Source organism: Pavona decussata, unplaced genomic scaffold (genome assembly GCF_977016875.1).
Source record: "Pavona decussata unplaced genomic scaffold, jaPavDecu1.1 SCAFFOLD_27, whole genome shotgun sequence".
Classification (NCBI taxonomy): Eukaryota; Metazoa; Cnidaria; class Anthozoa; order Scleractinia; family Agariciidae; genus Pavona; species Pavona decussata.
Genome location: NW_028145450.1, coordinates 994,201 through 1,022,200, shown reverse-complemented (window position 1 = coordinate 1,022,200; position 28,000 = coordinate 994,201). Strand labels below are relative to the sequence as shown.

The 28,000-nt window shown below is 40.5% G+C and overlaps 4 protein-coding genes across 4 annotated transcripts; 1 reads left to right on the top strand and 3 right to left on the bottom strand.

Annotated features, from left to right (window-relative positions):
- Positions 1 to 32: 32 nt before the first annotated feature.
- LOC146485226 (F-box/WD repeat-containing protein 2-like) lies at positions 33 to 7,461 on the bottom strand. The gene is made up of 6 exons (XM_085103594.1): positions 6,949 to 7,461; positions 5,728 to 5,922; positions 4,898 to 5,031; positions 2,771 to 2,857; positions 2,076 to 2,242; positions 33 to 913 (listed from the first exon to the last, which is right to left on the bottom strand). Exons 1-6 carry the CDS (start codon positions 7,451 to 7,453, stop codon positions 631 to 633), a joined length of 1,371 nt encoding a protein of 456 aa, XP_084959720.1. The 5' UTR covers positions 7,454 to 7,461; the 3' UTR covers positions 33 to 630.
- Positions 7,462 to 7,552: 91 nt separating this feature from the next.
- Positions 7,553 to 15,770, top strand: LOC146485225 (elongator complex protein 6-like). Its single transcript, XM_085103616.1, has 7 exons — positions 7,553 to 7,654; positions 8,676 to 8,754; positions 9,745 to 9,815; positions 10,413 to 10,558; positions 12,245 to 12,426; positions 13,319 to 13,473; positions 15,377 to 15,770. Exons 1-7 carry the CDS (start codon positions 7,601 to 7,603, stop codon positions 15,494 to 15,496), a joined length of 807 nt encoding a protein of 268 aa, XP_084959742.1. The 5' UTR covers positions 7,553 to 7,600; the 3' UTR covers positions 15,497 to 15,770.
- A 3,693-nt stretch (positions 15,771 to 19,463) lies between these two features.
- On the bottom strand, positions 19,464 to 21,020 carry LOC146485224 (uncharacterized). The gene has a single exon (XM_085103620.1). It carries the CDS (start codon positions 20,934 to 20,936, stop codon positions 20,259 to 20,261), a length of 678 nt encoding a protein of 225 aa, XP_084959746.1. The 5' UTR covers positions 20,937 to 21,020; the 3' UTR covers positions 19,464 to 20,258.
- Positions 21,021 to 24,728: 3,708 nt separating this feature from the next.
- LOC146485223 (uncharacterized) lies at positions 24,729 to 28,000 on the bottom strand. Its single transcript, XM_085103619.1, has one exon. The coding sequence runs from the start codon at positions 27,830 to 27,832 to the stop codon at positions 27,143 to 27,145; it is 690 nt and encodes a 229-aa protein (XP_084959745.1). The 5' UTR covers positions 27,833 to 28,000; the 3' UTR covers positions 24,729 to 27,142.

Here is a 28,000-nt window from a genome sequence, read left to right as displayed (position 1 = left end):
CCCCCACAATTGCCTCTTAACAGACAATAAAATAAGACGGAATGGACATTCTAGTTTGTTCGCATTACAAAACCTCGCCAACTGAAAAATATATGGAAGCATGTTATTACGCCCCTGGGCGCGGCACGCGGGCAATATACTACATATCCCCTGTGTACAGGCCAATATCTCTCACATAATAACGACTAGCTCTAACTTTTAAATTCGATGTCGCTACCTACGATTAGCCTGAGCTATCGGTAGTGTCAATAATTGTAATTATTATTAGATGAAAGTGTGAATGTGATAAGCTTGGTGATGGTTGTGCAGTGATGCTAACTCGAACTCACTTTCCATTCTAATTGACCCTCATCACTCGGCAGCCATGTTGAGTCTAGTCTCGGAGGAATAAAAAGCTTTGTTTTCGCACGGCAAGCCTCGGCCACACGCGAATTCAGTGCGAGGCTTGCCGTGCAAAAACAAAGCTTTTTATTTCCCCCGCCACTAGAACTAAGTGCGAGGCTTGCCGTGCAAAAACAAAGCTTTTTATTCTCCTGAGACTCAGCATGGCCGCCGAGTGATAAAGGTCTATTCTTGAAACGATTCAGCTGAGCTTGAAATAAGAAGGCCTGTGATTGGCTAAATTTCGCATCACGTGCCCTCTCTGAGCATGAGCAGTAAAATACTGTAGTCCGGCATGCTTGTCGCGAACACAAGGCTCTCTCCGCGACTGGTTAGCAATCCATCTAACCACGTGGTTTCGCCCGGAGTAAAGTTTGATCCGCGCACCGACCGTCGAAAAGGCGGAAGAGAAAATTCGGCTACGGTCTCTTCATTTCTAGTTCTTACCACAAACAGGGAATTCATGTCCATTAGAAGGCTATACATGTGTCCGTAAGCTACCAACCACTTTGCTGGAGAAGCAGTGAAGACCCTGCGATAAAACAGTCTATTATTAGACTAAGGGGGTCCGTTGCTAAGGAAACTGTGGTACTGCGTTCGTGGGGGAGTGAAAACGAATATCATTTCCGAGTTGCTTTGAACCTCGTTGTCAAAGCGAGGCTAAGTGCAAAGTTTTTATTATGATAATTAGTTTTCATTCAAACAAAACTAATTTTTATATGAAAAGATTTTCACTTAGCCTCGCTTTCATAATGAGGTTCACAGCAACTCGGAAATTGTAATTTCTGACGGTTGAGTGACTAAGGAACGAATTAGTCAGAAATTACTATTCTGGTGGCACGATTGAGAGGTTTTAGTACCCTCAAGGGACAGTTTTGAGTATTTAATGTTTTAGCGGGGAATATCAATCATTCTAGCTCAGTCAGTCTTCACATTGAATGTCTCGTGATAGTGTAGTCAGAAAAGAGACTTAGGCCCGGGTCAAACGTCGAAATTCACATGAGACGAACTAAAAGGCAATTTGGATCGAACCAAATGGTAAAGCTCGACCGTTGGGTCAAACGTCGAATTTAATTCGTAGAACCAAATTCAAAGCAGCAAAAATGAATCCTTCAGGCTTCGGGATTTATTCAACAAGTTCGATTCATGAAAAGATCGATATTTGACCCACAGTCGATCTTCACACCTCCTATCCGTCTGAATCAGGCGGGTAGCAGGTGTTGGTCGATCCAAATTGAGTCGGATGAACTCAATTGAGTCAAACGTCGAACTTATCATGAACTTAAGGACGGTGCCTAGAAGTATTTTTGTGTGGTTTGTCACTAAGCGGAAAAAGCAGATCATAGCAAGGGCTATTAAAAACCAAAAAGAAAATTGGGGAAACCACGCATTTCTAGAGATAATTATACTAAAAAACAGTAAAATACTGAGTAATGTATGGCGTTTTTTTTTCCCAAATTCAAGCTTTATTATCTCTAAAAAAGGCATGGCCACCCCCAGTTTTCTTTTTGGATACCAAGGGCACTTGCTAAGTTCTGCTTTCTCCGCATAATTTTAAACCGCGCAAAAATATAGGAAACCCGTAGTATCTCCAGATGCGCAGAACGTATGCGCAGTAACAAAAGTAGGCACCGTCCTTAATTCGCTCAGTTTAGTTCGAAGTTTGGCCGGGGCCTTCCCTCGTAATGACTTACCTCTTCATGTGTAAAGTTTTGAAATCCCACAAAAGAACTGCTGTTTCTGAGGCACAAGCGATCGTGTGTCCATTGAACTGGAGACGGGGCTGAAGCTGAACATTTGCGGAATCCACTGGACTCAATGTCCCCAAGCATTTCTCACTGTCGTACGCGAGGGACCAGATCTTTACCAAGAAAAGCAAAGGCCTCGTTGGGATTTCAGACCAAATAGGCATTGACGAAGGTAACTGATAATAGACCCTTCTCCAAAATGGCGGCAACAGATTTGAATGAGTTAAAATTGAACTGATTGAAAAACTGATACCAGCACTGGAAAGAGCACCTTTACTTTAGTAACCTTGCAAAGTTTCAGCATATTAGGTGTTATATCAGTTTAGGAGATGTAAGATGAATTTGACAAATTTACAGACGTTTGTATGACTGGGGGTATAACTCATACCCCCAGTCATACAAACGTCTGTAAATTTTTCATTTTTCAACTTATATTTTCTCAGCTGATATTACACCTAATATGCTGAAACTTTGCAGGGTTACTAAAGTAAAAGTGCTCTTTCTAGTGGTGGTATACGTTTTTAATTTTAACTTATTTGAATTTTCGGCCGCCACGTGTCAGTTGTAACGGACTGTCAAGTGTCACCCTCGTCAAAAACAAATAAAAAACAAAAAAGTTGATTTATATCTGCAAACCATACCTTGATAGCTCGTTTGTCCATGCTTAGCAATACAAACTGATTCTTTCTAATTAGTTGTGACTCCACTTCCGCTTTCCTGAGAATTACCTTTAGGAAAAAAAAAGACACTCAGCAGAGTGTTTTTCAATCTAAGTAATCTTACAACGGACCTCAAAAAGGCTTGTCCAATCCTTCCTCCTATCTGAAGTTTCCCACCCCAACCTCGCCCCCCCCCCCCCCTCCCCTCATGTTACTTGATTGCAACCCAGCAGCGATCTGTTTCTTTTAAGTCATCTGGGGGGGGAGGGGGGGGGGGGCGTACTCCTGCGATTTCTATGGTTTTATTTCAGTAGACAAGTTCGACTAGAGGTGGGAGCCGGAGAGGACAAGGCCGACGTTTGATCGATAATAACTGATCCTCACACTATCCGCACTACGAACCTAAGTGGCTCACACGGCCGGAGTTTAACCTCGTTCCTGTGGTATGAAGAAATTACATGAAGGAGTATTGGTACTCCCCCCTGGATAGGATGCTAGTCCATCGCAGGGTTACCCCCAGCAGTATGTCACCGGGAATCATTTATACACCTGGGTGAAGAGAGACAATGTGGAGCAAAGTTTCATGTTTTATGAAACGACACAGCCGGCAATGAAGACACCAACCTGGCCTCGAACCACTGACCCTCGGATCTTCCAACCGTCCAATCAAAAGTCTGACGAACTTAACCACAACACCGCGCCTCCAAACATTACATACAACCTGCACATACACTGTCTTATACATTAGATATAGAAACATCTTTTACGTTAAAAGTTCTAGATTAGCAAAACAAAAGCATTCTTTTTCTCGACTTGGTGTAAAGTTGTGGAATGAGATACCATCTCATACAACAGACCTGCCGAAAAAAACGTTCAAAATGGTACTTCGCCAATTGCTTTTTGATGTCCTGGAAAAAGACGATGACTATATTGAAATCCCTATGATAATTTAAAAAAAGTAGGACTAAGTAAATAATTGTTCCATTTACTATTATTACTTTTATTATGTGAACTAGTGTAAAATACTTTAAATGTTACAGTTTTTGCTTAAATTTTAAGTTTTTGCATGTCTATTTTAGTAAGTTCTTGTTACTTTTCTCAAGTGTTCCTGTATTCGTCTTGTCCCGCCTCGATTAGTTTTGTAACTATTTGCGGGACAATCCGTTCATTCGGTTATTTTTCAAATAAATTGTTGTTGTTGTTACATCTCTCTTCTCACGGTCATATTTTCATCAAAAACCTCTTCCATCAAGTTTTCTAGTACAACGCATCCCGCCCGAGATTCTAGCTAACGAAACCAAGAGATCACGCTGAGGTTCGTACGCTGTGATTGGCAGATCTTTCGATCCGTTGGAGGTTGTTTGCAGGTTCTCAAAAGGCACAGACTGTAATTTGACATTTTAGGGGTCCATTGTTCTTAGCAGTGTTAAGCTACTCTAAGGTCAGTGTTTTATCAGCTTAACAAAGGGCTTAATTTTAATAGTTTGGCAATACAAAGACAAGTATTGACAGGAAAACCCTAAAAAGAAGCTACGTCCCTCACTGAAGGGTTACCTAAAGCCTACACTAACTAAAAATTAAACAGCTACAAAGTCAAACCTATAAATGATTTGTGCCTTGTATCTCGGCCGCCGTGGCTACTTCAAAACTAACACGTTTAACATAATTTATTAGCATTGGGAAAGCTTCTAAACAAGAGAAACAGAGATTTTGGTTCAGTTGTAATGGGCCCGTGTAAATTTAAGGTCACTGATAGGTTTCTCAGGTGTCTTCAAGGAAATCTTGCGTACGCGCGTTTCTTTCGATAAAACCACGGAAACCTATATATCACTGTAAAGCTTATTAATTGAAGATTGCAAAAATATCAAGGTTTTTAATTTTATTGGATAAATAAGCGCTCAGAGGCCTGTAAACTTAATATTAGCGACGTGTACTTAACTGAATTACCCACTCTCACGTAAAGGCGCACAACCAAATAAACTGCACAATATCAATCAGGAGAAAATAGGCTAACAAAGTCTGTCAGGCTTTTTCTTTATTCCTATTGGTTTATGAGAAAACCAGTCCTAAAGTTGGATAATGGAAGAAAAAATAACGCTTGATACACACCTTTATCACCCAGTCCGTATGCCCATATCTGGTCTGCAAGCACTGTCCTGATGACATTTTCCATTTTCTGAGAGTTGTGTCAGCTGACCCACTTACAACTGTGTCCAGATCGTCACAGTAATCAACAGTGAACACTTTGAACAAAAATTGAACAACAGGCAAAAAATTACATCTAACCTAATAGCATGTAAATAAAGTATTGTCCGATAGCCCGCGGCTAGTGGATTTTGCAATCGGGTTTGTGAATTTTGTTCTTAACTTACCCGACGGGTAAGTGAAGTTTTTGAGGAATTCAGATGACAGAAGAACTCAGTGTAATCAATCCTGCGCATCAAAACGTTTTTGGGGCTGGTTGAAATGACTTTTAGGCTTGTATATGCTAGCTACAGGTTGCCTAAATGGCAAGCTGTAAGACTGGCTTTCTTTGCACCCTGAACCAGTAACTGAATAGACCAAAGACCATCATACACAAATTAAGAAGCTGTGGGAAAAAAAGCCGAAATTCAGGTTTGGATGGGATTTGTACCGCAATGGTCATGGCCTTGTGAATAGATCTAGGCACTGAATTAGCAAAAGCAAGGGTTTTGCAGACCAATCAGAAGTCATAACGAAATATTGCATTGTGCAGTTCCAGAAAATATCCATACTCCCCCCAACGGAAGGTTTTTTTTTTTGTTTTGCACCCCTGTCCCCCCTGGGAATTTCAGTTTAGCTTCATACTTTGCATCTAAAATTTGACTTGTAAGACCCCCCTCCCCTAGCAATTTCCAATGACCTTCCATGTGGTGGGTATGGATGTTTTCTTGAACTGCACATTGCCCATTCATTACCTGCTGCCGTGTGCCCTCTGAAGCACTGTAATTCTTCTCCAGTTTTCCAATCCCACATGCCAACAGTATTATCAAATGATGCCGTGAGGACCTTGTCATTGTCAAAACAGATGTCTGCACAAGTGTGCGTTTTCAGGACAAATTTACACTGCCCAGTTACCAAATCCCAGAGTCTAACTGATCTGTCATCAGACCCTGAAAAAAAATTTGCTTAATTTTCCATTAAACCTGATATACTAAATCTGTAAATGTATGCCCCTTTATTCCCATGATATTTTTCAAATCCAAGGCAACGCTATGTAAATAGGCAACTGGTTTGCCTCCCACCAGTTGGGATTTTTAACAAATGTTATTTTCAGTTCGTATATTTATTTCACTTGACAAGTGTAAACAAAGTTAGGCTGTATTCACACTTAGTTCCCAAGCCAGTGCCCGAGTACGATCCTTGCTGGGTACTAATGTGAATGCACCATTTTTTCAAGTACCCACGCCAGAATTCGGGCTCGGGCTCAACCTCATACACGGGCACTGAAATGGGCACTGATTCCCTGTGTGCACATGTCTTTCATTAGTTCCCTGGAAATTTACCCTCAAACCACTGCTTTGTGTACCCACAATTCCTTGCTACCTTCAAGATTGGTCGAGGTTTCAAAATGGCAGCCGGCGGAGCAATATGGAGTAAGGATGAAATTAGCATCCTTATAGATGCTTACAGCGACGCACAGGTTTCCGTGACAATCTGCACTAATCATCGCAGGGCGTCATAGTCCATGGCACCTCTTAAGTGTTTCATATATAGACACAGCATTAAGAAAGCAAATAAGCCAATTAGAAACTAGCAATCAGGCAGATATATTGCACATGCAACAAATGCATGATGCGATTCACGAAGTTTAAACCTAGCGAGTACATGTTCAGTTTATTGAATGTGAACATATCTACATACTGGGTACCCAGTATCTACCATTTTGTGCCGGTGCCCAGGCATTAGTACTCGGGCACCAAGTGTGAACGCAGCCTTAGTATTACAAAGAGTTCAGTTGATGGGTAACCATTGGTATACACTGGTTCATACCAGGCCCAGTTGCTCGAAGCATGGTTAGCGCTAACCCGGGTTAAATACCATGACAACCTATAGGTTTAATACCTCTTAACCAATGGTTAGCGCTAACCATGCTTCGAGCAACTCAGCCCTGATAGACAACTTTATACAAATCTCACCAGTTGCAAGATAATTTCCATTGTAACAAAGAGCAAAAACACGCGCCGTGTGACCATACAGCTGTTTCTTTTCTATACCCTCTTCGCACATCAGCCTTTTCATATTCTTTACATGTGAAATGTACATTTGCTTCCAAGAAGACATGTAAGTTGACGTTGAGTTACCATCAAATCCCTCAATGATGTCCATACCAAGTTGCCTGCATGCATTTTGCCAAACATTATCGCAGCTCAAAATAACCTTGTTCCATATTTTACTCACGAGACAACATCTGCACAGGGTATCAGGGTCTAGCCATTTCAACACGCGAAAACTGAGTTCCAAAGGCAAGTATTTTAAGTAGTCTCTTTTTAGCAGAATCTCCAGTTTTGTGGATAAGAAACGCAGCTGCTCTGGCCCGCAGATGTCTATAATACGCTCCACTGTCGTATTTTTCTGAAGATCTGTCAAAGTCTTGAATGTATTGCAGAGACTTTGCAGCCAGAATTCGAACCTTTCCGACATGTTTGTTATGATTCAGACTTTGCCCAGTCTTCCTCGGCCTGAGTTGTGATGAGTAACCGCGGAGCAGCTAAGCAAAGCGCTGCGCGGGCGCTGCGTGGTCGCAAAGTAGTGGATTTTGATGATTTTGATAATTTGTGAGATTCTATCATGTTCGTAGGGTTGAATTCTTTGCTAGATTTCAGCGAGAAAAACCCTCCCAAGGTATGTGCAGTAATAGTAAACATCATCGGGGAAAGGTCTTTATTCCAGGATCCTTACCTCGTTTATCAAATAGCAATTTCTCAGCAAGCCGCTACTCACTATCTATCACAGAATAGATAGCGAGTAGCGTAGCCAATCAGAGAACGGCATTCGTGATAGAACATTAGTAGATTTAAACTAAAAGCAGATGTTTAGCTAATGGGTATGTGTGGTCCCAAAGGGTATGATTTTTGAGCCGTTGCTGTCGGAAATAGAGTATACATTTTAACGATTTTGGGCTGAAAGTCTGAAAACAGGTATGGATTTGAAAGAAACAGGTACAGTTTCAAGGTCTGAAAATGGTTCAAAATTTCTGAATAATTAATACCCCCTCCCCACCTCCCTGGGGGGATACTCGGGTATAAAGGTAACGGGGGGTCCGACATTTTTTTGCGTCTCAAATTTGAGTTGAAGATTTAAAAGTGTATTTTTTGGGGTCTAAAAAATCTGCGCGTATATTTTTGGGTTCGAATTTCCACCAGGCTAATAGTTCTTACGCAATTCAAGCCAAAGTTCCTGCAAGATCCAAAAGCATGATTCGAATAATCTCCAGTCTTGTATTTTTTTGGGTGCACAATATAAGGTCCATGTATTTTTTTGGGTTCAAAATATTAGGCTCTGTCGGACCCCCCCCCCTCCCCCCCCCCACCACCCCCCGTCACGTTTATACCCGAGTACTCCCCCTGGACCCACATCTCCCTGGGCTATTTTTGTAACTTTCTAATTCATTCTGATTCTAATTCCTCTCACCCTTCTCAACCCCTCCCTCCTCCACCTCCACCAGGTTCAAGATCCTGATTATGAAATCCAGACCTGTCTGTCACTTCAAATCTTGTTTGGGATCCAGGAGTGAGATTTTGCTTGAATTTTGTCTGACTTTTAAATGATATCCAGCGAGAAATCTATTTGAAATCTATTTGAGTCAAGTCTATTGATCTTGCTTCATTTGATATAATTTGTTCAAATTATATTTTATCTGCAGAGGAAGTTTGTCTTAGTAACAGATTCTTGGAATGATGGAAGCTTCATTATTCACCATTTTCTAGCCATGTATATTAAAGGTACTGTTGTCAATTGTGCTTTTAAAAGTGTCCTTGAATTTTTTTTGGTAAGCACCATCATCTTCCCAGCATTATTTAAGCAACCATCTTCATTGCTTCCTTTGACCGGTCTAGTTCCCTTGCTTGAGCACCATGAGTTCTTATGTGATAAGCTCTTTAATTCCATCCTGTCTAATCCCTCGCACAAGCTGTATTAAGCTTACTACCTCCCAAGACATGTAAATAAAATAAACAAAGTCAATCAACTTTGTTTAACGAGGGTGACACTTAGCAGTCTGTTATGACTGACAAACCTGTGACCCTCAGAGTCCAGATCATTTTGAGGAGAGGGGAAAACTGGAGAACCTGGAGTAAAACCTCTCAGAGAAAGGACGAGAACCAACAACAAACTCAACTCACAGATGACACCAAGTCCAGGAATTCAAACTCGGGCCACATTGGTGGGAAGCGCCATCCCTGCTCCCCATCCCTCATTCAGATGTCCACTATTAAATGCAGACATAAGTATTACCAGTGCCATTCTCATTGTTATTCATGATTGTCTACACACTGGTTTTCAAAAATTTAAAAGTACTTGCCAGCATTATGTCATGTACTGTATCACTGTTCAAGCCCCCTTAATTTTCTTCACCACCTAGGATGCATGTTGAGTAATAGGTTGGGTCAGACAAAAAAACATTACTGACAATATTAGTTCTGGAAAACATCCATATTCACCTTCCTCCCCCCCCCCCCTCCCCTCTCACAGAATGGATTGGGAATTCCAGGGGGTGGGGAGTCTCAAAGGCCAAAACTTTTAAAGGAAAGCATAATTTCCAGAGGAGTAGGGGATGATGGTCTTAGAAAAAAAAACTCTTTTTGGGGGGAGGTATAATTTAGATTTTTTTCTTGGAACTGCATACCAATACTCTCCTAGGCAGGGAGTTGTGTAACCTCAATACATACACTCACATATGGTTGTTACTATGTTACTGTTCTTTCTCTTTTCAGGTGGCCTCAGAGTATGTTTTCTTGCATTAGTCCAGTCTTTCTCTCATTATAATAATGTTGCCCAGAAGTTGGTAAGCATAAAATGTAATTCACCAAGTACTGTACGATTTGCAGGGCAAGTTGAGAGCTATAATGATATTATTTCTTTGTATTTCCTATGGTCTTGCTTTTAATGCTCCAGATAAGATAAAACCTTTGCCACTTTCTCAACCAGTCAGAAGTAAACCAAGCCAGTCTCAAGTTTTTTTTTTCCACATTTTATTTCCAGAAGAGCCATTTATAGTTATAAGTACAACACTACCAATAAAAATAAAGATTAACTTGTTTCCAGTAACACCTAGTACATAACAAAAGAAAATACCTATGTATAAGCATAATTTCTTAGACCCAACAAGCTCTCTAGCATCAATGTACACTTTTGCCATTTAGTCTGAAGTTTTTTTCTCCTATTATTCAAGCCAGTCTTGCCTCACTTGCATGCGTTCCTCTGCACTTTAGGCCATGTATAATTATGTATTTGCTTCCCATTCTGATAATTTAATTCATTGTGTTATTTGCACCTGTTGTGCTTGATTTGAGCAGTAACTCCTGCTTTGGTTTTACAACACTCAGCAGGGAACTGAGCTTTTGTTATCTAGATCTTGTTTTAAATGTGACTTGTCTTCCAGGGTGTAAATCTCAGCAGCGCGGTACAGAGTGGTCAGGTTACCTATCTAGATGGCTTGAGACTTGTATCTGAGGCATTGGATGAAGAAGGCCAGGAACATTCCACTGACAACTGTGCTGATGATTTCAATCCTTTTACAAATGTCAGGTTAGCCGTACAACTTTATACAATATGCATACAATGCATGCTAGGTTTTCCCTAACTCAAAATCCAGAGATTTTATCCTGGGAGCAACAGGATTCTAGAAGATGTTCAATGTCACGTTACTAAAATTCCTTTAAGATGTCCCAAACATATTTGTTTATTTACATGACTGTAAAATTAATAATAGCTCCTAAAATATCATAGAATTTGTGATTAGTTGACCAATCCTCCAAGTTTAATATGTTTTTTTTTTCTTCATTGACCACTTAATTGGTACTGACTACCACATTAGGTTCATTAGCAATGTTGGCAAAAATTTTCAACTCTTGGCTCAAAGTCGTCTCCTAATGGAGTCATACTGTAATAAGAGTCATCGTCCAATGCTCCTCGCCAAAAATTATTTATTTTACATGTAGGAATGTTGCATGATGACCCTGGAAATAACAGCTATTAATAATGCAGGAAAATACAGGACGGTGTACATAAGGCTGCCAGCACCAAAATTCAAGTCGCAATTTCACCAAAAATGGTCATGGCTTTGCAGGGCTGACCAGTGCTTAATTATATTTTTTTCAAATTTCAGCTTGGGTTGATTTTTTTATCTAATACTGTCGACTCCCGATAACTCGAACCCTCGCTAACTCGAACCTCGCGCTAACTCGAACCAATTTTCCTTTCCTTTCAGGTCTTTATCTATATAATTTTACCCTCAATAACTCGAACTCCCGATAACTCGAACCTTTTCAATTTCCCTTGAAGGTTCGAGTTATCGGGAGTCGACTGTAGTTTATTACCGGTATTACTTTCATTCATCGTTCTGATCACAACAACAACAACAACAACAAAAGCGTTTATTTAAACACAATTTATAAAAATATTACAGCAAATTGCTAATGGGGTCGTGTATTGAAGATAAAACCTATCTCCCTAATAACAATATTAAAATATTATACACAAACAAATATGTATATTAATTAAAATTACTACCAGTTATATCTCCTACCCCCTCCCCCCCCACCCACTCAACGCGCGGATTTCAGAAACCTCCCAAAAGCCCCAATTGCTAGCCGACCTCAGCAAATTATCTAAATTATGGTCTTCCATGAAAAAATGGCTTGATATGACAGAAAACATTAAGTCTTAGAGCGAAAATTCTGAAGCTGTACCATCCAATAAGCTACCCAAACTTATGAATGAAGTCCTTGGGGCATAACCAAACTATAGGGCTTAATTTAGAAATCATTGGTTGTTGTTTTTGTTGTTGTTGTTTTGGCTCAGATTTGTCAGATGTCTTGTATTTGGTCCTCAACTCCCTTAGGAAACATTCCCCCAGACCTTTCCATTTTTTTTTTCAGTTTGTTTGGAGTAAAAACCCATGATTGTGGCAAGATTTCCACTTTTATCACAATGTGAAGAGCAAAACATCAGATAAAACAGCAAGGCAACGTTCCTGAAGGAGTTGAAGGCCACACGCAATTTAAAATCTGCCAAACTGAGCTAAAACAGCTAAAGCGATCTAAAAAGCTTATCAATACCTCATGTATGCCCGAGCCCTTCAAATAGGACTGCTTTAGTTTTCCTTCTTTCTGCGTACATCTCTCTTTTTAGCTTCATTTCTGTCCTGACTCTCTGTATTTACCAGTTGTTTCTATTTGGGTGTGGCCTGATTACCTTTTTCTTTCCTTTTAGAGACCACAGCTTCACCCTTCAGCCGTTGTACAACAGAATCAAGTCATGTTTTGACAGAGAGGGCAAGCCTTGTTTGTTGCTTATTGATGACCTGACGTCTCTCCTCTCCATTGGCATTCATGTTCAGGAAATTATTGATTTCACTCATTACTGCTCAACTCTCATGTGTTACTCTCCAATTATAAAGGTATGTTTCATAAGATGTCATGGTTGTGTTGTTTAAAATGCAATTCAGTCAACTCTCTGAAAGCAAACTTAACTCCTAGGCTTAAGCCTTCTCCCCTTGTTTTTGTACCTTGTGCTGCTTGTTCCCATCTCCCGCGGCTGGAACAGGCTACTGTTAGGCAAATAATCTAAAAAAAGAGCAAGGCCGATTTCCCTTGCTCTTTTTTTGGATTATTTGCTTTACAATTTTTTTGCTGATTAGATCCTTCACTACAGGATCCCGTACTTTTATTTTGTCACGTTGGTCCTTGCAAACACAGTTTATCACTGGTTTTTACTGTACTGTTAGGCAGGCATTTGCTCTATTTCGCTCTGACAAAGGGCTATTACACTCGAAAATAATGTCAGCACTCAAATCTCTTTACTGTGCCCAAATTACCTTATCAACTCTTTTGATATTTAAAACCAAACATTTGTTTTCCGCTCCCCAGCCCCCCCCCCCCCCCCCCCCCAACAAGGCAGCACTACAGCTTCTTCAGAAACTAACCCCCTTATCCATTTGTTAGGCAGACAGTCTGCTCTCATTACATGAAGTATATTGTTAGTAAAATTGGTTTAGCCGATGCCTGGGATCCAGAGTGGTATTTGAAGTTAGAAATTGACCCTTTTGTGAAATTTGGCAGCCACTAAGATTTTAACGCAGGTTTTTCTCAGAATTACCAGTATATTATTAATCATCTGTTCCTTGACACACTGACAGTCTTATGAAGCTATTGTATAACACAGAGATCATGTTACTGGTTTGTGACATTTCACTGAGTAAATGGAAAACCTGGTATGATACAGTGTATATTTATCACTTTGTTATTTAATGTAAATAATTTGCATGAATCTCTTTTTGCTTCCTAAAGTTGGATGGCTGTTTGGTGGCGCTAGTACATAATGACAGTGATGTTGATGATGAAGAGTCATTGTTGCTATGGAAACAGCTGTGTCATGAAGCACATTTGGAACTTCATGTTGCAGGGCTTAGTAGTGGCTACTGTAAAGACGTTCATGGCCAGGTTAGTTGTAGTATGATTGATACACTAGTTTTCCTTCAGAAACTCATTAATAATTCATAAGCCCATTGACCTATCAAAATGGTTGATAATACATCACGTGCAGTGACTTTATATCGATAAACCTCCTCGTTATTAGTATGCAGTTATTTTATCAGCTGATAAAACACTTCTCATTAGTATGTGGTTTTTTCTCGTATGCTAATTTCCAACGTTCACAAAAGCATAATTGTTATGAACTCTATTGACACACGCTTTTCCAGGAATGTTTTTGAAGCCGTTTAAAAAACTCGCAGCACGTGTTTTATCAGGTCTAGAAGCACTCGGCTGCGCCTCGTTGTTTTTAAACCCGATGAAACACTCCTACTTGTTTTTAAACATTACTTATCATAGCAATAGAATAATGATTATTCTTCAGTCAGAATCAGATTCATTATAAAAACAGTCTGGATAATGCCGTGATACTGCCATACTAAACTACTTTCCACTTTGAACTGAAGTAACATTTAGTAACAAGTCCTGCAACTGCACTGTAGCACAGTCGTGCCTCAGAGCAATAGCACTGTCACGTTAGGATGTTATGCGTGACGCGTGACACGCATGCTCATTAGAACTTTATACATTGAACTTTGGAATAGCTCGCTCGCTCGTGGCTTTTCGACTCGAGTCTTATGACAAGCACTGCATGGTTTTACAGTCAATCTACTTTACGCGTGATCAGTGTTGAACATTACCAGCGAGATTTCCGAGTTCCCGTAGAAATTTACCTAGTTTATTGACGGTATCAAGCTATGAATTTGTCTTACATTACAGCATTATGTTTGCCAAGTATTTTGATTTTTTTTGTTATTATTTCCAATAATTGGAAATAAAAAAAAAATCAAAATTTAATACGTCTTTTTCAATCGGTGGCTGGTTAAAGATTTTTTGTAGCTTAGATTGCTGCTGAATGATTTGCCAGTGTTTCATGAGAATCTTTTTGAGATTCGGTGTGGCCGGATTGTAGGTAGTAACAAATGGTAAAATCTCTTATATGTTTGTGTTTTTTTGTTGCAAAGAGCCGCTTTTTTGTCGGTGAACTTAACGTCAGTCAGTATTTCTTGAACGAGCGTTAAAAGGTAGCCTCGTTTACAGAGTCTGTGTTTAAAGTCTCGTTTTTTTGTTTTTGTTTTTGTTTTTGTTTTTTACAAAGTTTTCTCTGACTGAGTTAGTTCTTAAAAGACGTAATACTTAACGTGCTTCAGTAGTTTTTCGCACTCCTTTAGACAATATTTCGGCGAACGAGAGAACAGCGACGGCTCACCTAAACGCAACAGCGAAATCAATCTCAAAAAAGCTGACAAAGGAACGACTACAGTCATTATGGATACCACACAAAAAATAGAAGAAAACATACACAATTATTTGATGATAAATTCTACAAGCCTCTCGGAACTCCAATTGTGCTGGACACTGTCCTAAAAGTGAATCGGATAGTGGACAAACTATTCCGTTCGGGCAATATTGAGACAATGACTCACAACTGGTTAACAATCGGTCTTAAACAACCCCGCATACCAGAATTATACACGCAGACAAAAACCCCCAAGAAAATACCGGTCGGCAGGCCAATCGTTTCTGGTAGCAGCGGCCCTAGCGTCGACTCACTATTACTTGTAACCCATCGCTAAAAGACAGGAGTCATATTTGAAAGTCACAACCGATTTTATTAGTTTCATCGAAAACACGCAAATCTCAAATGATGAGGTCTCACCCAACCAGGGGCGGAGGACATCATCACCAACTTGGCAAACGAGAGAGGGCCTCGGATCGATACGCACTGCCTAATCTTTGATTATTGCTAGTTTTTTTAATTGTAATATAATAAGTTCTCTGACTAACTTATTGTGTGTTTTCTCTTATACAGCTAACTATAACTCAGCGAGATCAGAAATGGATGAAGCACAAAACAAAAGATATACAGTACAAGATTCTAGAGAAAAATGTGACTTTCTTTGCACCGGGAATGTCAAAAGCTGTTTTATGACAAGAAGATCGTGAGGATGATCTTGCGTTGGTGGCAGGGAGCTGTGGGATGTGGAAGGGGGAGGGGGCTGTGAACTTGAAACGCTTATTCTCGGTTTCTACCCCCCACCCCCTCCCCCCGTTACTCCCACATCAGTTTTTTTTCCTTACGATCAGAATATCAACATATGATATTCCATCGCGTTCTTTGTACGTCCCTTAGAGACTCGTGTTCATTGAAGTTTGCTAAATTAAATAAAGATACTTTATCTATAATTAAAAATGTTTCAATATCAGCAGGTGCTGTTTATAATAGTGGTCTATTTAAAATTCACACGCGCGCTGGCACTCTGAGGTGAATTACAGTGTTTTTACAAATCGTATGGAACAATTTACAGTTTCTGATTTTAAAACTACTGGCGATCACAATTCTTTGAAAGGAAATTACAATTTAACCTAATGAGAAAGATGTATTATTCAGTAATGACACAGGCATACTCGGAAAAAAGAAATTCCGAGTGCTCCTATCAGGAGTCGAACCCTTCCGATTACTCGTTCGGATGCTCTATCACTGAGCTACAGGAGACTCGTGGGAGCTGAGGACATTAAACTAGGTTCATGGGACAAACACCCTACATACTGCATAAACTAATCTATGTACAAAAAAAAATTCAAAATCATCAAAATTAACATTTGTGAGAAATGGAAACTACCCATTGCTTAATGTGAGGGTTGATACAACATAGCTAGAAAAAAAACTTCCTTTTTAAGTCTTTTCATTCTACACTGGGACAGAGCGAGGTTGTTGTCCCCCCCCCCCCCCCCCAAAAAATATAAAAAAAAAGGTTGCTGTCGCTGCGCAAGTTGTGCGGTTAACTAATGACGCGAAGGGAGGAGGGGGTGGGGCAATAGATGGTACAAGCGCGATTCTGAGTGGTTTCTTCTGTTGTGCCACACCCTGAGGCATAATTCGCCTCGTCTAGTATCGAGACGAGTGATGTTGCACTTTACCTTGTTTCTGGGAAAAGAATACGCAAAGCTTTTCCTGAACCCTCTCAATCTTGTCACTGAGACAGACTGGGTGTTTTGTTACCCATATTAGTGTTCCTTTATTGGTTACTTTACTTTCAATTTCGGCGATTTCCTTCAGATGTTTGGGGAAACTTAAGCGGATGGCTGAGCTAAGATGACAAGGATGATGTGATTCCGACATCATATGACGTAATCATTTCTTCAGTTGTTGCGGACCTTAATTTTATATGGAGTATTTCCCTTCCACCGCATTAACATAATAGGACTGCTTTAGTTTTCCTTCATTCTGCGTACAGGTCTCTTTAGTCAAGTCCAAGCAACAACCGTGGACGATAATCCTGCTGGTATACGTTGGATCAATTGTTGATCTGATCGGCTTAACAACGGTGAGGGTAAAAGACGGAATGAGTTTGCGGAATGGCATGTGGGATGGCGTGCGGAATGGCATAATTATGCGAATTACGATTTACGCGGGAAATAAATTAACTGAAGAGCGTGTCATGTTTTCGCGACAATTTTATAAGAGCAGCAGCTTTTTTGATGCTGCGGACTCTTGCCGAATATAACAACAATTCAAGGATTAGATCGTCTGATCGTTGATTTGGAAGAAGTGAGGGTAAAGAAAGCGATGAAAACTGTTTATATTTTTAGCACTCAAGGAACTATGAGTAAATCCGTAGTAAATTAAATTTCATGTTCATTTTTCTCCATGCGACTTCGGTTGACAAAAATAACGTGGCAGCGTGAAGTCTTATCAGAACAAAGATTGATCCTTTACCGAGGGCAAATAATAAACATTGTTCTTTTTTTAAACCCTCGGTCAAAGGTCAATTCTCATACCCTGTATGCTCGATGATTCATTTATCATGAGCGGGAAAATTGGCGCTGATTAATATTGAGATCGGAAGGGTTTGAAGAACAATTTGACCAAAATGCATTTGTGATAAGAATAGTTTCACAACCTTTCACACAACCAGTGTCGATAATTAGACACCATACTAGTCATCTGCTTTTTTGTCTAGGGCTTTTTCGCTTTTAAATCTCATTTTAGGTTGGGACGTCTGGCACTGAAAGACCTTAATTAAAGACGGATATGTTTAGTTCGATAACGCGTAACTGAACTATAGCTACCTGAATCGCCGTATTGAATAGCTAGGTAGCTAGCTCAGCAGCTTAACAGTGACTTGCGTACTCGTCGCTCGACGAAAATGTAAGGTGAGAAAAAGTGGAACATATTTTTCCCATGAATTGTACAAATTGTAACCGTCAAAGAGTCTGATAAAATGACCGAGTTTAAATTTAAAATTTCTCACATAATAGTTTTGGCCTTGGACTGATGTTATATCTCCAGTCTGGTGTTGCTTTTTGTCTAGGCTACTCGCTGCCACGTTCTTTTTGTCAACTAGAAATTTAATTTATTCTTAGTTCCTTGAATGCGAAACTTCATCGATTTCTTCACTGTCACTTCCTAACCAGCGATCAGACATGTTCTATCCCAGGCGTATATTTTCTAATCCTCGATCTGTTTTTTGGTTGTGTAATAGTCCGCAACATCGAAAAAACTGCTGCTCTTATAAAATTGGCGCGAAAACAGGACGCGCTCTTCAGTTAATTTATTCCCCGCGTAAATCGTATTTCGCATAATTATGCCATTCCGCACGCCATGCCACATACCATTCCGCAAACTCTTTCCGCCTTTTACCTTCACCGGCTTAACAAATACAACTGAAAGATAAAAGAAGCAGAGACCGATACAACGTAGAATTACGGTTTAAAGTTTACTATATTTCGGCTGGCCAAACCAGCCTTCTTTAGGTATAATGAAAATTTACATTGGGACATACGCTTAATAATGATAACAAAAACTAAAAAATAATAAAAGGAAAAAAGCTAGTACATTTCTTTGCGAATATTAAGGCACAGTGTGGAGAAAGTGTTCTGCCTTTTGAGATTAAAAAGGCTTCCCTGGCCTTACGTATTGAGTCTCGGTTAGAGTCAGACTTTTTCTATGGGGATTAATTGCATGTCGTCGGATCGGAGCGGTCTTTTTGGCACGTCGGTTGGTAAGTAGAGACTCAAGCGATAAGGCCATAGAATCGAGTTTGGTTGAATAAAATAAAAATTCATCTTGTGCACAGGAGTTGCGTAATAGTTCCATGTGGTGTGAGAGTTCCATTATAGTAACCTTCAAAACGTAATTCTACGTTGTATCGGTCTCTGCTTCTTTTATCATGTCCGGCTTTAGCAACAATTTTGACCTGACTCTCTCTGTACTTACCAGTTGTTTCCAGTGGATGTGGCCTGACTACTTTAATTTTTTTTTTTCTTTTTAGGGACCACAGCTTCACCCAGCAGCCATTGTACAACAGATTCAAGTAATGTTTTGATAAAGAGGACAAGCCTTGTTTGTTGCTTATAGATGACCTGACGTCTCTCCTCTCCATTGGCATTCATGTTTAGGAAATTATTGATTTCTTCACTCATTACTGCTCAACTCTCCAATTACGACATCAGATGTCATGATTGTGTTGTTTAAAATGCAATTCAGTCAACTCTCTCAAAGCAAACTCAACTCCAAAGCTAGCCTTTTACCCTTGTTTTTGTTCCTCTCACCCGCTCCTTCTCTGTCTCCCGCGGCTGGAACAGGTTACTGTTGAGCACGCATTAGCTCTTTTCGCTCTGACAAAGGGCTATTACACTCGAAAATAATGTCAGCACTCAAATCTCTTTACGGTGGCTAAATTACCTTATAAACTCTCTTGGTATTTAAAACCAAACATTTGTTTTCCGCTCCCCAGCCCCCCCCCCCCCCCCCCAACAAGGCAGCACTACAGCTTCTTCAGAAACTAACCCCCCCACCCCCCCCCCCCCTAAGGCAGCACTACAGCTTCTTCAGAAACTAACCCCCTTATCCATTTGTTAGGCAGACAGTCTGCTCTCATTACATGAAGTATATTGTTAGTAAAATTGGTTTAGCCGATGCCTGGGATCCAGAGTGGTATTTGAAGTTAGAAATTGACCATTTTGTGAAATCAGTGGCAGCCACTAAGATTTTAACGCAGGTTTTTCTCAGAATTACCAGTATATTATTAATCATCCGATCCTAAACACACTGACAGTCACATGAAGCTATTGTATAACACAGAGATCATGTTAGTAGTCTGTGACATTTCACCGAGTAAATTAACGTCTACAACAAACGCTATAACACCTTTCTAGAATAACAAATCCCATTGAAACTGCATATATTTCATTGAAACATGCACGCGAAAGAATCTAACACATTAGGCAGCTTAAGCAACGAAGACGGCTACGGCAACGACAACTCGACCGCAAAACAATAGGTTTAATGAGCAAAAACAATCGCTCTGCACCTGCGTTTTACATTTTGGAACATTTCTTGCCGTCTTCTGCAAAACAACAACGTGAAATGACCACATTTAAGGTTTTGTGGAGAATGTGAACGTACGACGGTGAATTCCTCATTTTCTTTGTTAACTTGTACCGCCAGTCCTACCAATTTGGTTCCTGGATAGTTCGCCTTTTTTTTGAAAGTTGAGCGAGTTGAAATAATCGCGAAGTAGCACAAATGAAATAAAGATATATTTTCAGGTGACCATTTCGTTGCCGTTTCCGTCGCTTAAGCTGCCTCAACCAGAAAGACCAGTTTGCCCATTCAAAATTAAAGAGCTCCATGTCTCAGTTTCATGTCGATCCCGTGTACGTATTTATCCCCTAGTGTGTCCAGACCGTTAGTGTTTAAAGTACTTCTGATAGCCCTCAACTACACACTCAAAGAAACGGTTGAAAGAAGACGGCACTGTACTTGAAACCAACCATTCAATGTGCCTCTTTGGCATCCATCCGTTGTAGTTACTGAAGAGAGTGCAGGCCGAGTCTGGCGCTGTTTCATCTGGGGTAATCACAAAAAAATTCCCTCCATTAGTCGCTCTTACTCGACCGTCCTCCCCTGGAGGTTTCGACGAATGCCAGGCGTTCTTCTGGATCAGGATATAGGCCTTCTTGCCAAACCAGTCGATTTCTTTGGTAGGGGGTGAAAACAACATAAAACTTCGATCCGCTAGCGGCCATGGAGTAGCAAAAGGAAGGAAGAACACGTGCCCTTGGTCATCTGGGTACGTTTCAACTATTTCTTGATCCACGAAAACTCGGTCCCACTCGTGTCGTAAATCCATGTTTTTCGGGTTGACCATCTCCATGTACGATTCTGCCGACAACGGCACGTCGACCTTAAACAGGACCTTTATCGGGACTTGGTTTTCAGGGAACGTTTTCTGCCAATAAACTGCGCCAGGACTGTTGTGGACCTCCTTCCAGCCGCCATTATCCAAGTCATGTTTAAACCACCTTGCCCTCTCAATTTCCTTGTCGTAAGAAAAGGAAGTGAAAAAGTCGTCTGAGGACTGCATAATCAGTAAATGCTTTGGAACTACAGTGGGCTTAGAAGGCAAAATTAACAATTAAGATAATTGTGTTTCAAAAAGAACAAGTCGAATAAATATTTGTTGGGCGGCGTTTGCTTTTAAAACGTCGACTGAATTGTTGAATATATAAATCAACTGCATGCATCGCTGCCATGCGATGTTAATCCCATGAGTACAACGTACATAATAACTATAATAACTGTTAAATTTCTCGCGCGCTCTTTCAGGGCAAGTTGTTATTATCAATATGATTACAGACGAATTTTTGAACAAGAAGTCTTGAATCACTCAAGGTTTCTAGGAAACAAGGCCCCTGTTGTTCGAAGGCCGGATAACTTTATCCGCTGTATAAGGCACTATACAGGGCCTAAAATATACTTCACGTTAAACGTTGTCCAAGGTTTTCGTACACTCCCAAACTTAACTCTGGTTAGAGTGTGCATATTCGCTTGTACAAGAGAAAATACTGAAATCTTTGCACACATTGAAACTGTTGGATAGTGACTTATCCACAGGATAAAGTTATCCGGCCTTTGAACAACTGCATGGCCCCAGAGCTGTATAGCACGCGATAAAATCAGACATGATTTTCGTATGTGATCAGCGAACAAGCGATGGGAAGTATAAAATATTTCTGACAATAGAATAGCCCATTTTACAGTTGTGTGCTTAGTGGCCTGGTCTTGGATTGGAAGCGAGGCTGGGGTGACCTTGTTTTGATACAAACCTCATTGCTTTTCATATGTAGATCATGCTGTTCTTATGCTAACTAGTTTGCATTTACATATCAAAAGCAGTAAGGTTTGTATCAAAACAAGGTCACCCCCAGCCTCGCTTCCAATCCAAGACCAAGTCACTAAGCACACAACTGTAAAATGGCCTATTAAGGGCCACGGATCTTTAGTTTATAGGCAATGGGAGACAAACAATAGAGTGCATTCATCGGTGTCTTTATGATCTCAGTATGCTCAGCTTGGGAGCAAGCTATCTCGGGGGTAGGGAGGGGGAGGGATAGATGACTCACCCTCCCCGCACCCCCGAGAGAACTTGCTTGCAGGCTAGAGCATCCTGAAAGATGGTATGTCAAAAGATAGTCGCTGTTTTTTCAGTGTTCTCTGCTATGCACGTAATGCTGAAAATATCGCACCCACTGAATGCACTCTACTTGCTCTACATTTGTCTGTATAGCGAACCAGCCGTGAACGGCTCTAAAAATAACTCGCTGGAAAAAAAAATACAGGGAAATGTATGGAAAGTTCAAAACACGACTGGACGCTTTCTGGCACAGCTACATCCCTCCAAGTTTTTTCCTAAAATCCTTTTCCTAGTGCCAAAAGTTTCCGATTCATGAATTTTTCAGAAGCAATGTTTTATGAAAATTATTTGACGTCGGATTTCCATACAAACACTGTTATTTCAAGCCTGTTTGCCTACTCGTCAAAATGGCGTCGAAAATCGTGATAAGGTCTATACTGCTCGACATTACCGCTCCGAGATATCCTAAGGAATTCCTAATCGATGTTCGTTTTCTGTCTTGGGAGTATAATGTCGTAGTTCCTTCTCCTTTTCCGAGTGTTGAGCTGCGCTGTGTGAATAGATTGTTGAATTCTATGTATGGTTAATTGTAAACAAACTCTGCGAGCAGCTTTTTGTAGGTGGTTTGTTAGACTATCCCACACCGTGTCGGATTGGATTTCTTCAGTACTTAATGTCCCAAGGTAAGCTGTATTAATTTTTTTTTCGTCCAGCCCTTGTGTGCATCTTTTCCAAGTTATTGAAATGTGTCTTGTTACAACATCGCCAGACCCACTAGCCCCTACGTGGACAGAATCACTATCATATGAAAAGGGCGTTGAGAAAATTAGCATCGGGCCTGATCGGATTGGACTGACAAAACCTGGATTGGACCGGTCAGGACTGACTGAGCATGACCGACTGACTGAAATATCTGCAAAAAGGATCACTGGTATCTTTGAAAGAACGAAATAGACTGTGATTGCACTGTAGCTTCTTCCTTGTTGTTCCATTCTGATCTTAAGGCTTCTGCTATTACTGTTATATGACCACTTTTTCGGGACTAAGCCAGGACGGAATAAAAAAAAAATAAATAAATCACTTTATTTAAGTGTCAATGTATTTAGCCCAGAGCACTAACTGGGGTAGACTTTCCACATCGAATTGGAATTTAGAAATGTTGGTTTTCAAGGAGAGGGGAAAGCCGGAGTGCCCGGAGAAAAACCCTCGGAGCAAGGACGAGAACCGACAACAAACTCAACCCACATAGCCTTTTCCCCTTGTTTTTGTTCCTCTCACCCGCTCCTTCTCTGTCTCCCGCGGCTGGAACAGGTTACTGTTGAGCATGCATTAGCTCTTTTCGCTCTGACAAAGGGCTATTACACTCCAAAATAAAGTCAGCACTCAAATCTCTTTACGGTGGCCAAATTACCTTATCAACTCTTTTGATATTTAAAACCAAACATTCGTTTTCCACTCCCCACCCCCCCTCCCAAGGAAGCACTACAGGTTCTTCAGAAACTAACCCCCCCCCCCCCCCCCCCCCAAGGCAGCACTACAGCTTCTTCAGAAACTAACCCCCTTATCCATTTGTTAGGCAGACAGTCTGCTCTCATTACATGAAGTATATTGTTAATAAAATTGGTTTAGCCGATGCCTGGGATCCAGAGTGGTATTTGAAGTTAGAAATTGACCATTTTGTGAAATTTGGCAGCCACTAAGATTTTAACGCAGGTTTTTCTCAGAATTACCAGTATATTATTAATCATCCGATCCTTAACACACTGACAGTCACATGAAACTATTGTATAACACAGAGATCATGTTAGTAGTCTGTGACATTTCACCGAGTAAATTAACGTCTACAACAAACGCTATAACACCTTTCTAGAATAACAAATCACATTCTTATAAGATTAAATTTAGAAATACAATTAACTATAAAAGTGAGCGAAAAAACGGAACGACGTTTCGGTGTCATCCTGGCACCTTTTTCAAGTAAAGAGTGGATAAAAAAAAGATAATTTATACGTAAAGTAAAGGTGTGAAATAGAGTAAATTAAATTTAAAACTAAAAGTAACTGTCCGGTGTTCATTCAGGTGTCATAAAATTGGGAGTTTTGCCCGTTTGGATCAGAAAGAAGAGACCGAGTCTAAACACCCAGTCAGACTCCATTCGTGCAAAACTATTTGTCTAACGGACAAAACTCCCACTTTATGACACCTTCTGAATGAACACCGGACAGTTACTTTTAGTCTTAATTTAATTTATTCTATTTCACACCTTTACTTTACGTATAAATTATCTTTTCTGTTCCACTCTTTACTTGAAAATGGTGCCAGGATGACACCGAAACGTCGTTCCGTTTTTTCGCTCATTTTTATAGTTAATTACAAATCACATTGAAACTGCATAAATTTCATTGAAACATGCACGCCAAAGAATCTAACACATTAGGGAGCTTAAGCAACGAAGATGGCGACAGCAACGACAACTCGACCGCAAAACAATAAGTTTAATGAGCGAAAACAATCGCTCTGCACGTGCGTTTTACATTTTGGAACATTTCTTGCCGTCTTCTGCAAAACAACAACGTGAAATGACCACATTTAAGGTTATGGAGAATGTGAACGCACGACGGTGAATTCTTCATTTTCTTTGTTAACTTGTACCGCCACTCCTACCAATTTGGTTCCTGGATAGTTCGCCTTTTTTTTGAAAGTTGAGCGAGTTGAAATAATCGCGAAGTAGCACAAATGAAATAAAGATATTCTTGGTTTTCACGTGACGTCACCAAATTCTAGAATTCAAAATTGGGAGGCCTATAAAATTTTTACCTTCATTCAAGGAAAGATTACCTAAAAATATGTCTGTTCACAATTTCTTAGTGAGGGGGGGACAGGGGGGCGGGAGCCCGGGAGAATAGGGGGCGGGAGGGGTACGGGAGACGGGAGAGGAAAGAGCGGGAGGCGGGAGTTGTAAGAGGGCGGGAAGCGGGAGAGCAATACAAAATGGCGAATTTCTTTACTTATTAATGTGTAAGAATACTATCAAAAAAAGAACCCAGCAATGTTTTACAACGTTATTTGTTTTCCATTTAGCGTCCTGTGAGGCTTTACACAATATTTTATATCCAAGGGCACACAAAAATTCGTGCTCAGGCGATAAACAGGGTTACTTCCGGTGAAATTGTAAACCCTTTCATGGTGTTACGTCAGAGCTCATGAAATGTCAAGCGTGGCATGTGTACACATGTGTGAGTGCCGCACAAGTTTTTAGAAGTCTCAAAAGAGGTGAGCAAGGCGAGCAAGTAGGCGTCTTGTAAATTGAGTATCAGAGACATAAAAAAAATTCAATGTCGTCAAAGACCATTTTAGTAGTTCTTAGTATTTTTCAGTGCGGTAGTGAGAAATCTGGGGCATGGACGACCTTTTTGGGAGTTAGCTCCCAATGACTGTCAATCGGACCGTACTAAAGATTTAGCTGCATGGTGTATGGGAATTTGCGAACAGAATGCTGTTTCAACGAGCACGTGGAGAGTGCGGAGTTGTTCGTTTCACGACGCCGTTTTTTGTTTTGGACAAGGCAAAATCGATTCCTATTACAATAGGCAGCCAAACAGCATGGGAAGCAATCAGCAATGACTTCATAGAAAAGAGGAGTAGGATTAGGAGTAGGAGGAGATCAGTGCAGCCTCCTCGGCACATTGATGAGGACTTCTTTTTGATGAACAGTTTGTCCGGCCTAATTTCGGACGCTTTTTTGCATTTAATGCAGTAATTCTTTCCTCAGAGCAGTAGCAACGAGCTTAGAATTCACCACCAGTAACCCAGAGATTAAAACCTCGGATTAAAAGCAAGACCTTAAGTTTCATTTTACTTTTTCCCCGAACTAAATGCAATTTTTTCACGCCGTTTTAGGGAGTAAGGATATCGAGAAAGATATCAAGATTATAATAAGTGTATCAAGTAAGTAAATGCGATGGATCCGCAATAAGGCGCCAAGAATTAGGCAGACGTACTGAAATCTAACTGGGGCGTTTGGCTACCAGCTCGCCATGTCCCTATTTGAATAACATGATCCAAACAAATGAATAATTAAGAAATGCAACAACTATTACACTGCACGATGGACAAGACTGTTGCCACTGAAAGAATGGTTAAACCGTCAAACAAGACGAACATGTTAGTCAAAAATTAAATACAAACAGCGGTTATAAACATAATAAACTTGCGCATGAAACGTCAAGTTACATAAAATGCGCAAGTTTATTATGTTTATCACCGCTGTTTGTATTTTATTTCTGATCAAGCTACGATGGCTCAAGACTTCATTAACTCAGAGTACAAAACCTATCAATAATGTTAACGTTAATCAAAATAAATATCTGAAATATAGTAAAAAAAATGGATAATGAAAGGCCTACGAATGGTACGTCCTGGTACAGCCTTATGACTAATACGGGTTTTGAAGCCTTCTAATTTACTAGGGGACGGGAGAAACGCGAAAAAGGGCGGGAGGCGGGAGGTTCTGACCCCCCTGTCCCACCCCACTTCTTAGCTTCCTTTTGAAAATGGAACAGTTTCAATTTCCGAGTTTCCATCGTGCGTGACATCAGGAGGACGGCCGTGACAAAGCTTTTCCGTATCTTAAAAATGACTCTTCGGGTGATTTTCAGCATTCTAAACAATTAAAGTTTGAGGAGAAATATTAATCTAAACATTCGAAAATTCACAAGGGCAAACAAACCTCTTTTCTGGCAAAAGTGAACTCCAGATGTTTTTTCCTATTTCCGGCCGCCATGTTTGTGCCCCTCAGAGGGACACAAACATGGCGTCTCCATACTAAGCTCTATAAATTTATGTGGAACATTTTGTCAAATAGCTTCGACTACGGAATGCTGCACAGACCTGACACTTGGACAGATGCCTAATTTTTTTATCCTCTACACCATGTCAATTTCTTGACTTCCTTCATGGAATGGTTTCGATTTTTTTTTTCAATGGCGTGACAGTCAAAACCGAGAATATTTTCAGGTGACGATTTCGTTGCCGTTTCCGTCGCTTAAGCTGCCTCAACCAGAAAGACCGGTTTGTCCATTCAAAATTAAAGAGCTCCATGTCTCAGTTTCATGTCGATCCCGTGTACGTATTTATCCCCTAGTGTGTCTAGACAGTTAGTGTTTAAAGTACTTCTGATAGCCCTCAACCACACACTCAAAGAAACGGTTGAAAGAAGACGGCACTGTACTTGAAACCAACCATTCAATGTGCCTCTTTGGCATCCATCCGTTGTAGTTATTGTTAGAAAGGCTGAAGAGAGTGCAGGCCGAGTCTGGCGCTGTTTCATCTGGGGTAATCACAAAAAAATTCCCTCCATTAGTCGCTCTTACTCGACCGTCCTCCCCTGGAGGTTTCGACGAATGCCAGGCGTTCTTCTGGATCAGGATATAGGCCTTCTTGCCAAACCAGTCGATTTCTTTGGTAGGGGGTGAAAACAACATAAAACTTCGATCCGCTAGCGGCCATGGAGTAGCAAAAGGAAGGAAGAACACGTGCCCTTGGTCATCTGGGTACGTTTCAACTATTTCTTGATCCACGAAAACTCGGTCCCACTCGTGTCGTAAATCCATGTTTTTCGGGTTGACCATCTCCATGTACGATTCTGCTGACAACGGCACGTCGACCTTAAACAGGATTTTTATCGGGACTTGGTTTTCAGGGAACGTTTTCTGCCAATAAACTGCGCCAGGACTGTTGTGGACCTCCTTCCAGCCGCCATTATCCAAGTCGTGTTTAAACCACCTTGCCCTCTCAATTTCCTTGTCGTAAGAAAAGGAAGTGAAAAAGTCGTCTGAGGACTGCATAATCAGTAAATGCTTTGGAACTACGGTGCGCTTAGAAGGCAAAATTAACAATTAAGATAATTGTGTTTTAAAAGGAACAAGTCGAATAAATATTTGTTGGGCGGCGTTTGCTTTTAAAACGTCAACTGAATTGTTGAATATAAATCAACTGCATGCATCGCTGCCATG

Coding starts and splice junctions, on each gene's coding strand:
- LOC146485226 (XM_085103594.1), bottom strand. CDS start 7,453: ATGTCGGAAAGGTTCGAATTCTGGCTGCAAAGTCTCTGCAATACATTC. Junction 5,923..6,948: donor TGGAAATTATCTTGCAACTG/GTGAGATTTGTA, acceptor ATTTTTTTTCAG/GGTCTGATGACAGATCAGTT. Junction 914..2,075: donor AAAACTTTACACATGAAGAG/GTAAGTCATTAC, acceptor GTTTTATCGCAG/GGTCTTCACTGCTTCTCCAG.
- LOC146485225 (XM_085103616.1), top strand. CDS start 7,601: ATGTTCGTAGGGTTGAATTCTTTGCTAGATTTCAGCGAGAAAAACCCT. Junction 8,755..9,744: donor TCTAGCCATGTATATTAAAG/GTACTGTTGTCA, acceptor TTCTCTTTTCAG/GTGGCCTCAGAGTATGTTTT. Junction 12,427..13,318: donor CATGTGTTACTCTCCAATTA/TAAAGGTATGTT, acceptor TTTGCTTCCTAA/AGTTGGATGGCTGTTTGGTG.
- LOC146485224 (XM_085103620.1), bottom strand. CDS start 20,936: ATGCAGTCCTCAGACGACTTTTTCACTTCCTTTTCTTACGACAAGGAA.
- LOC146485223 (XM_085103619.1), bottom strand. CDS start 27,832: ATGCAGTCCTCAGACGACTTTTTCACTTCCTTTTCTTACGACAAGGAA.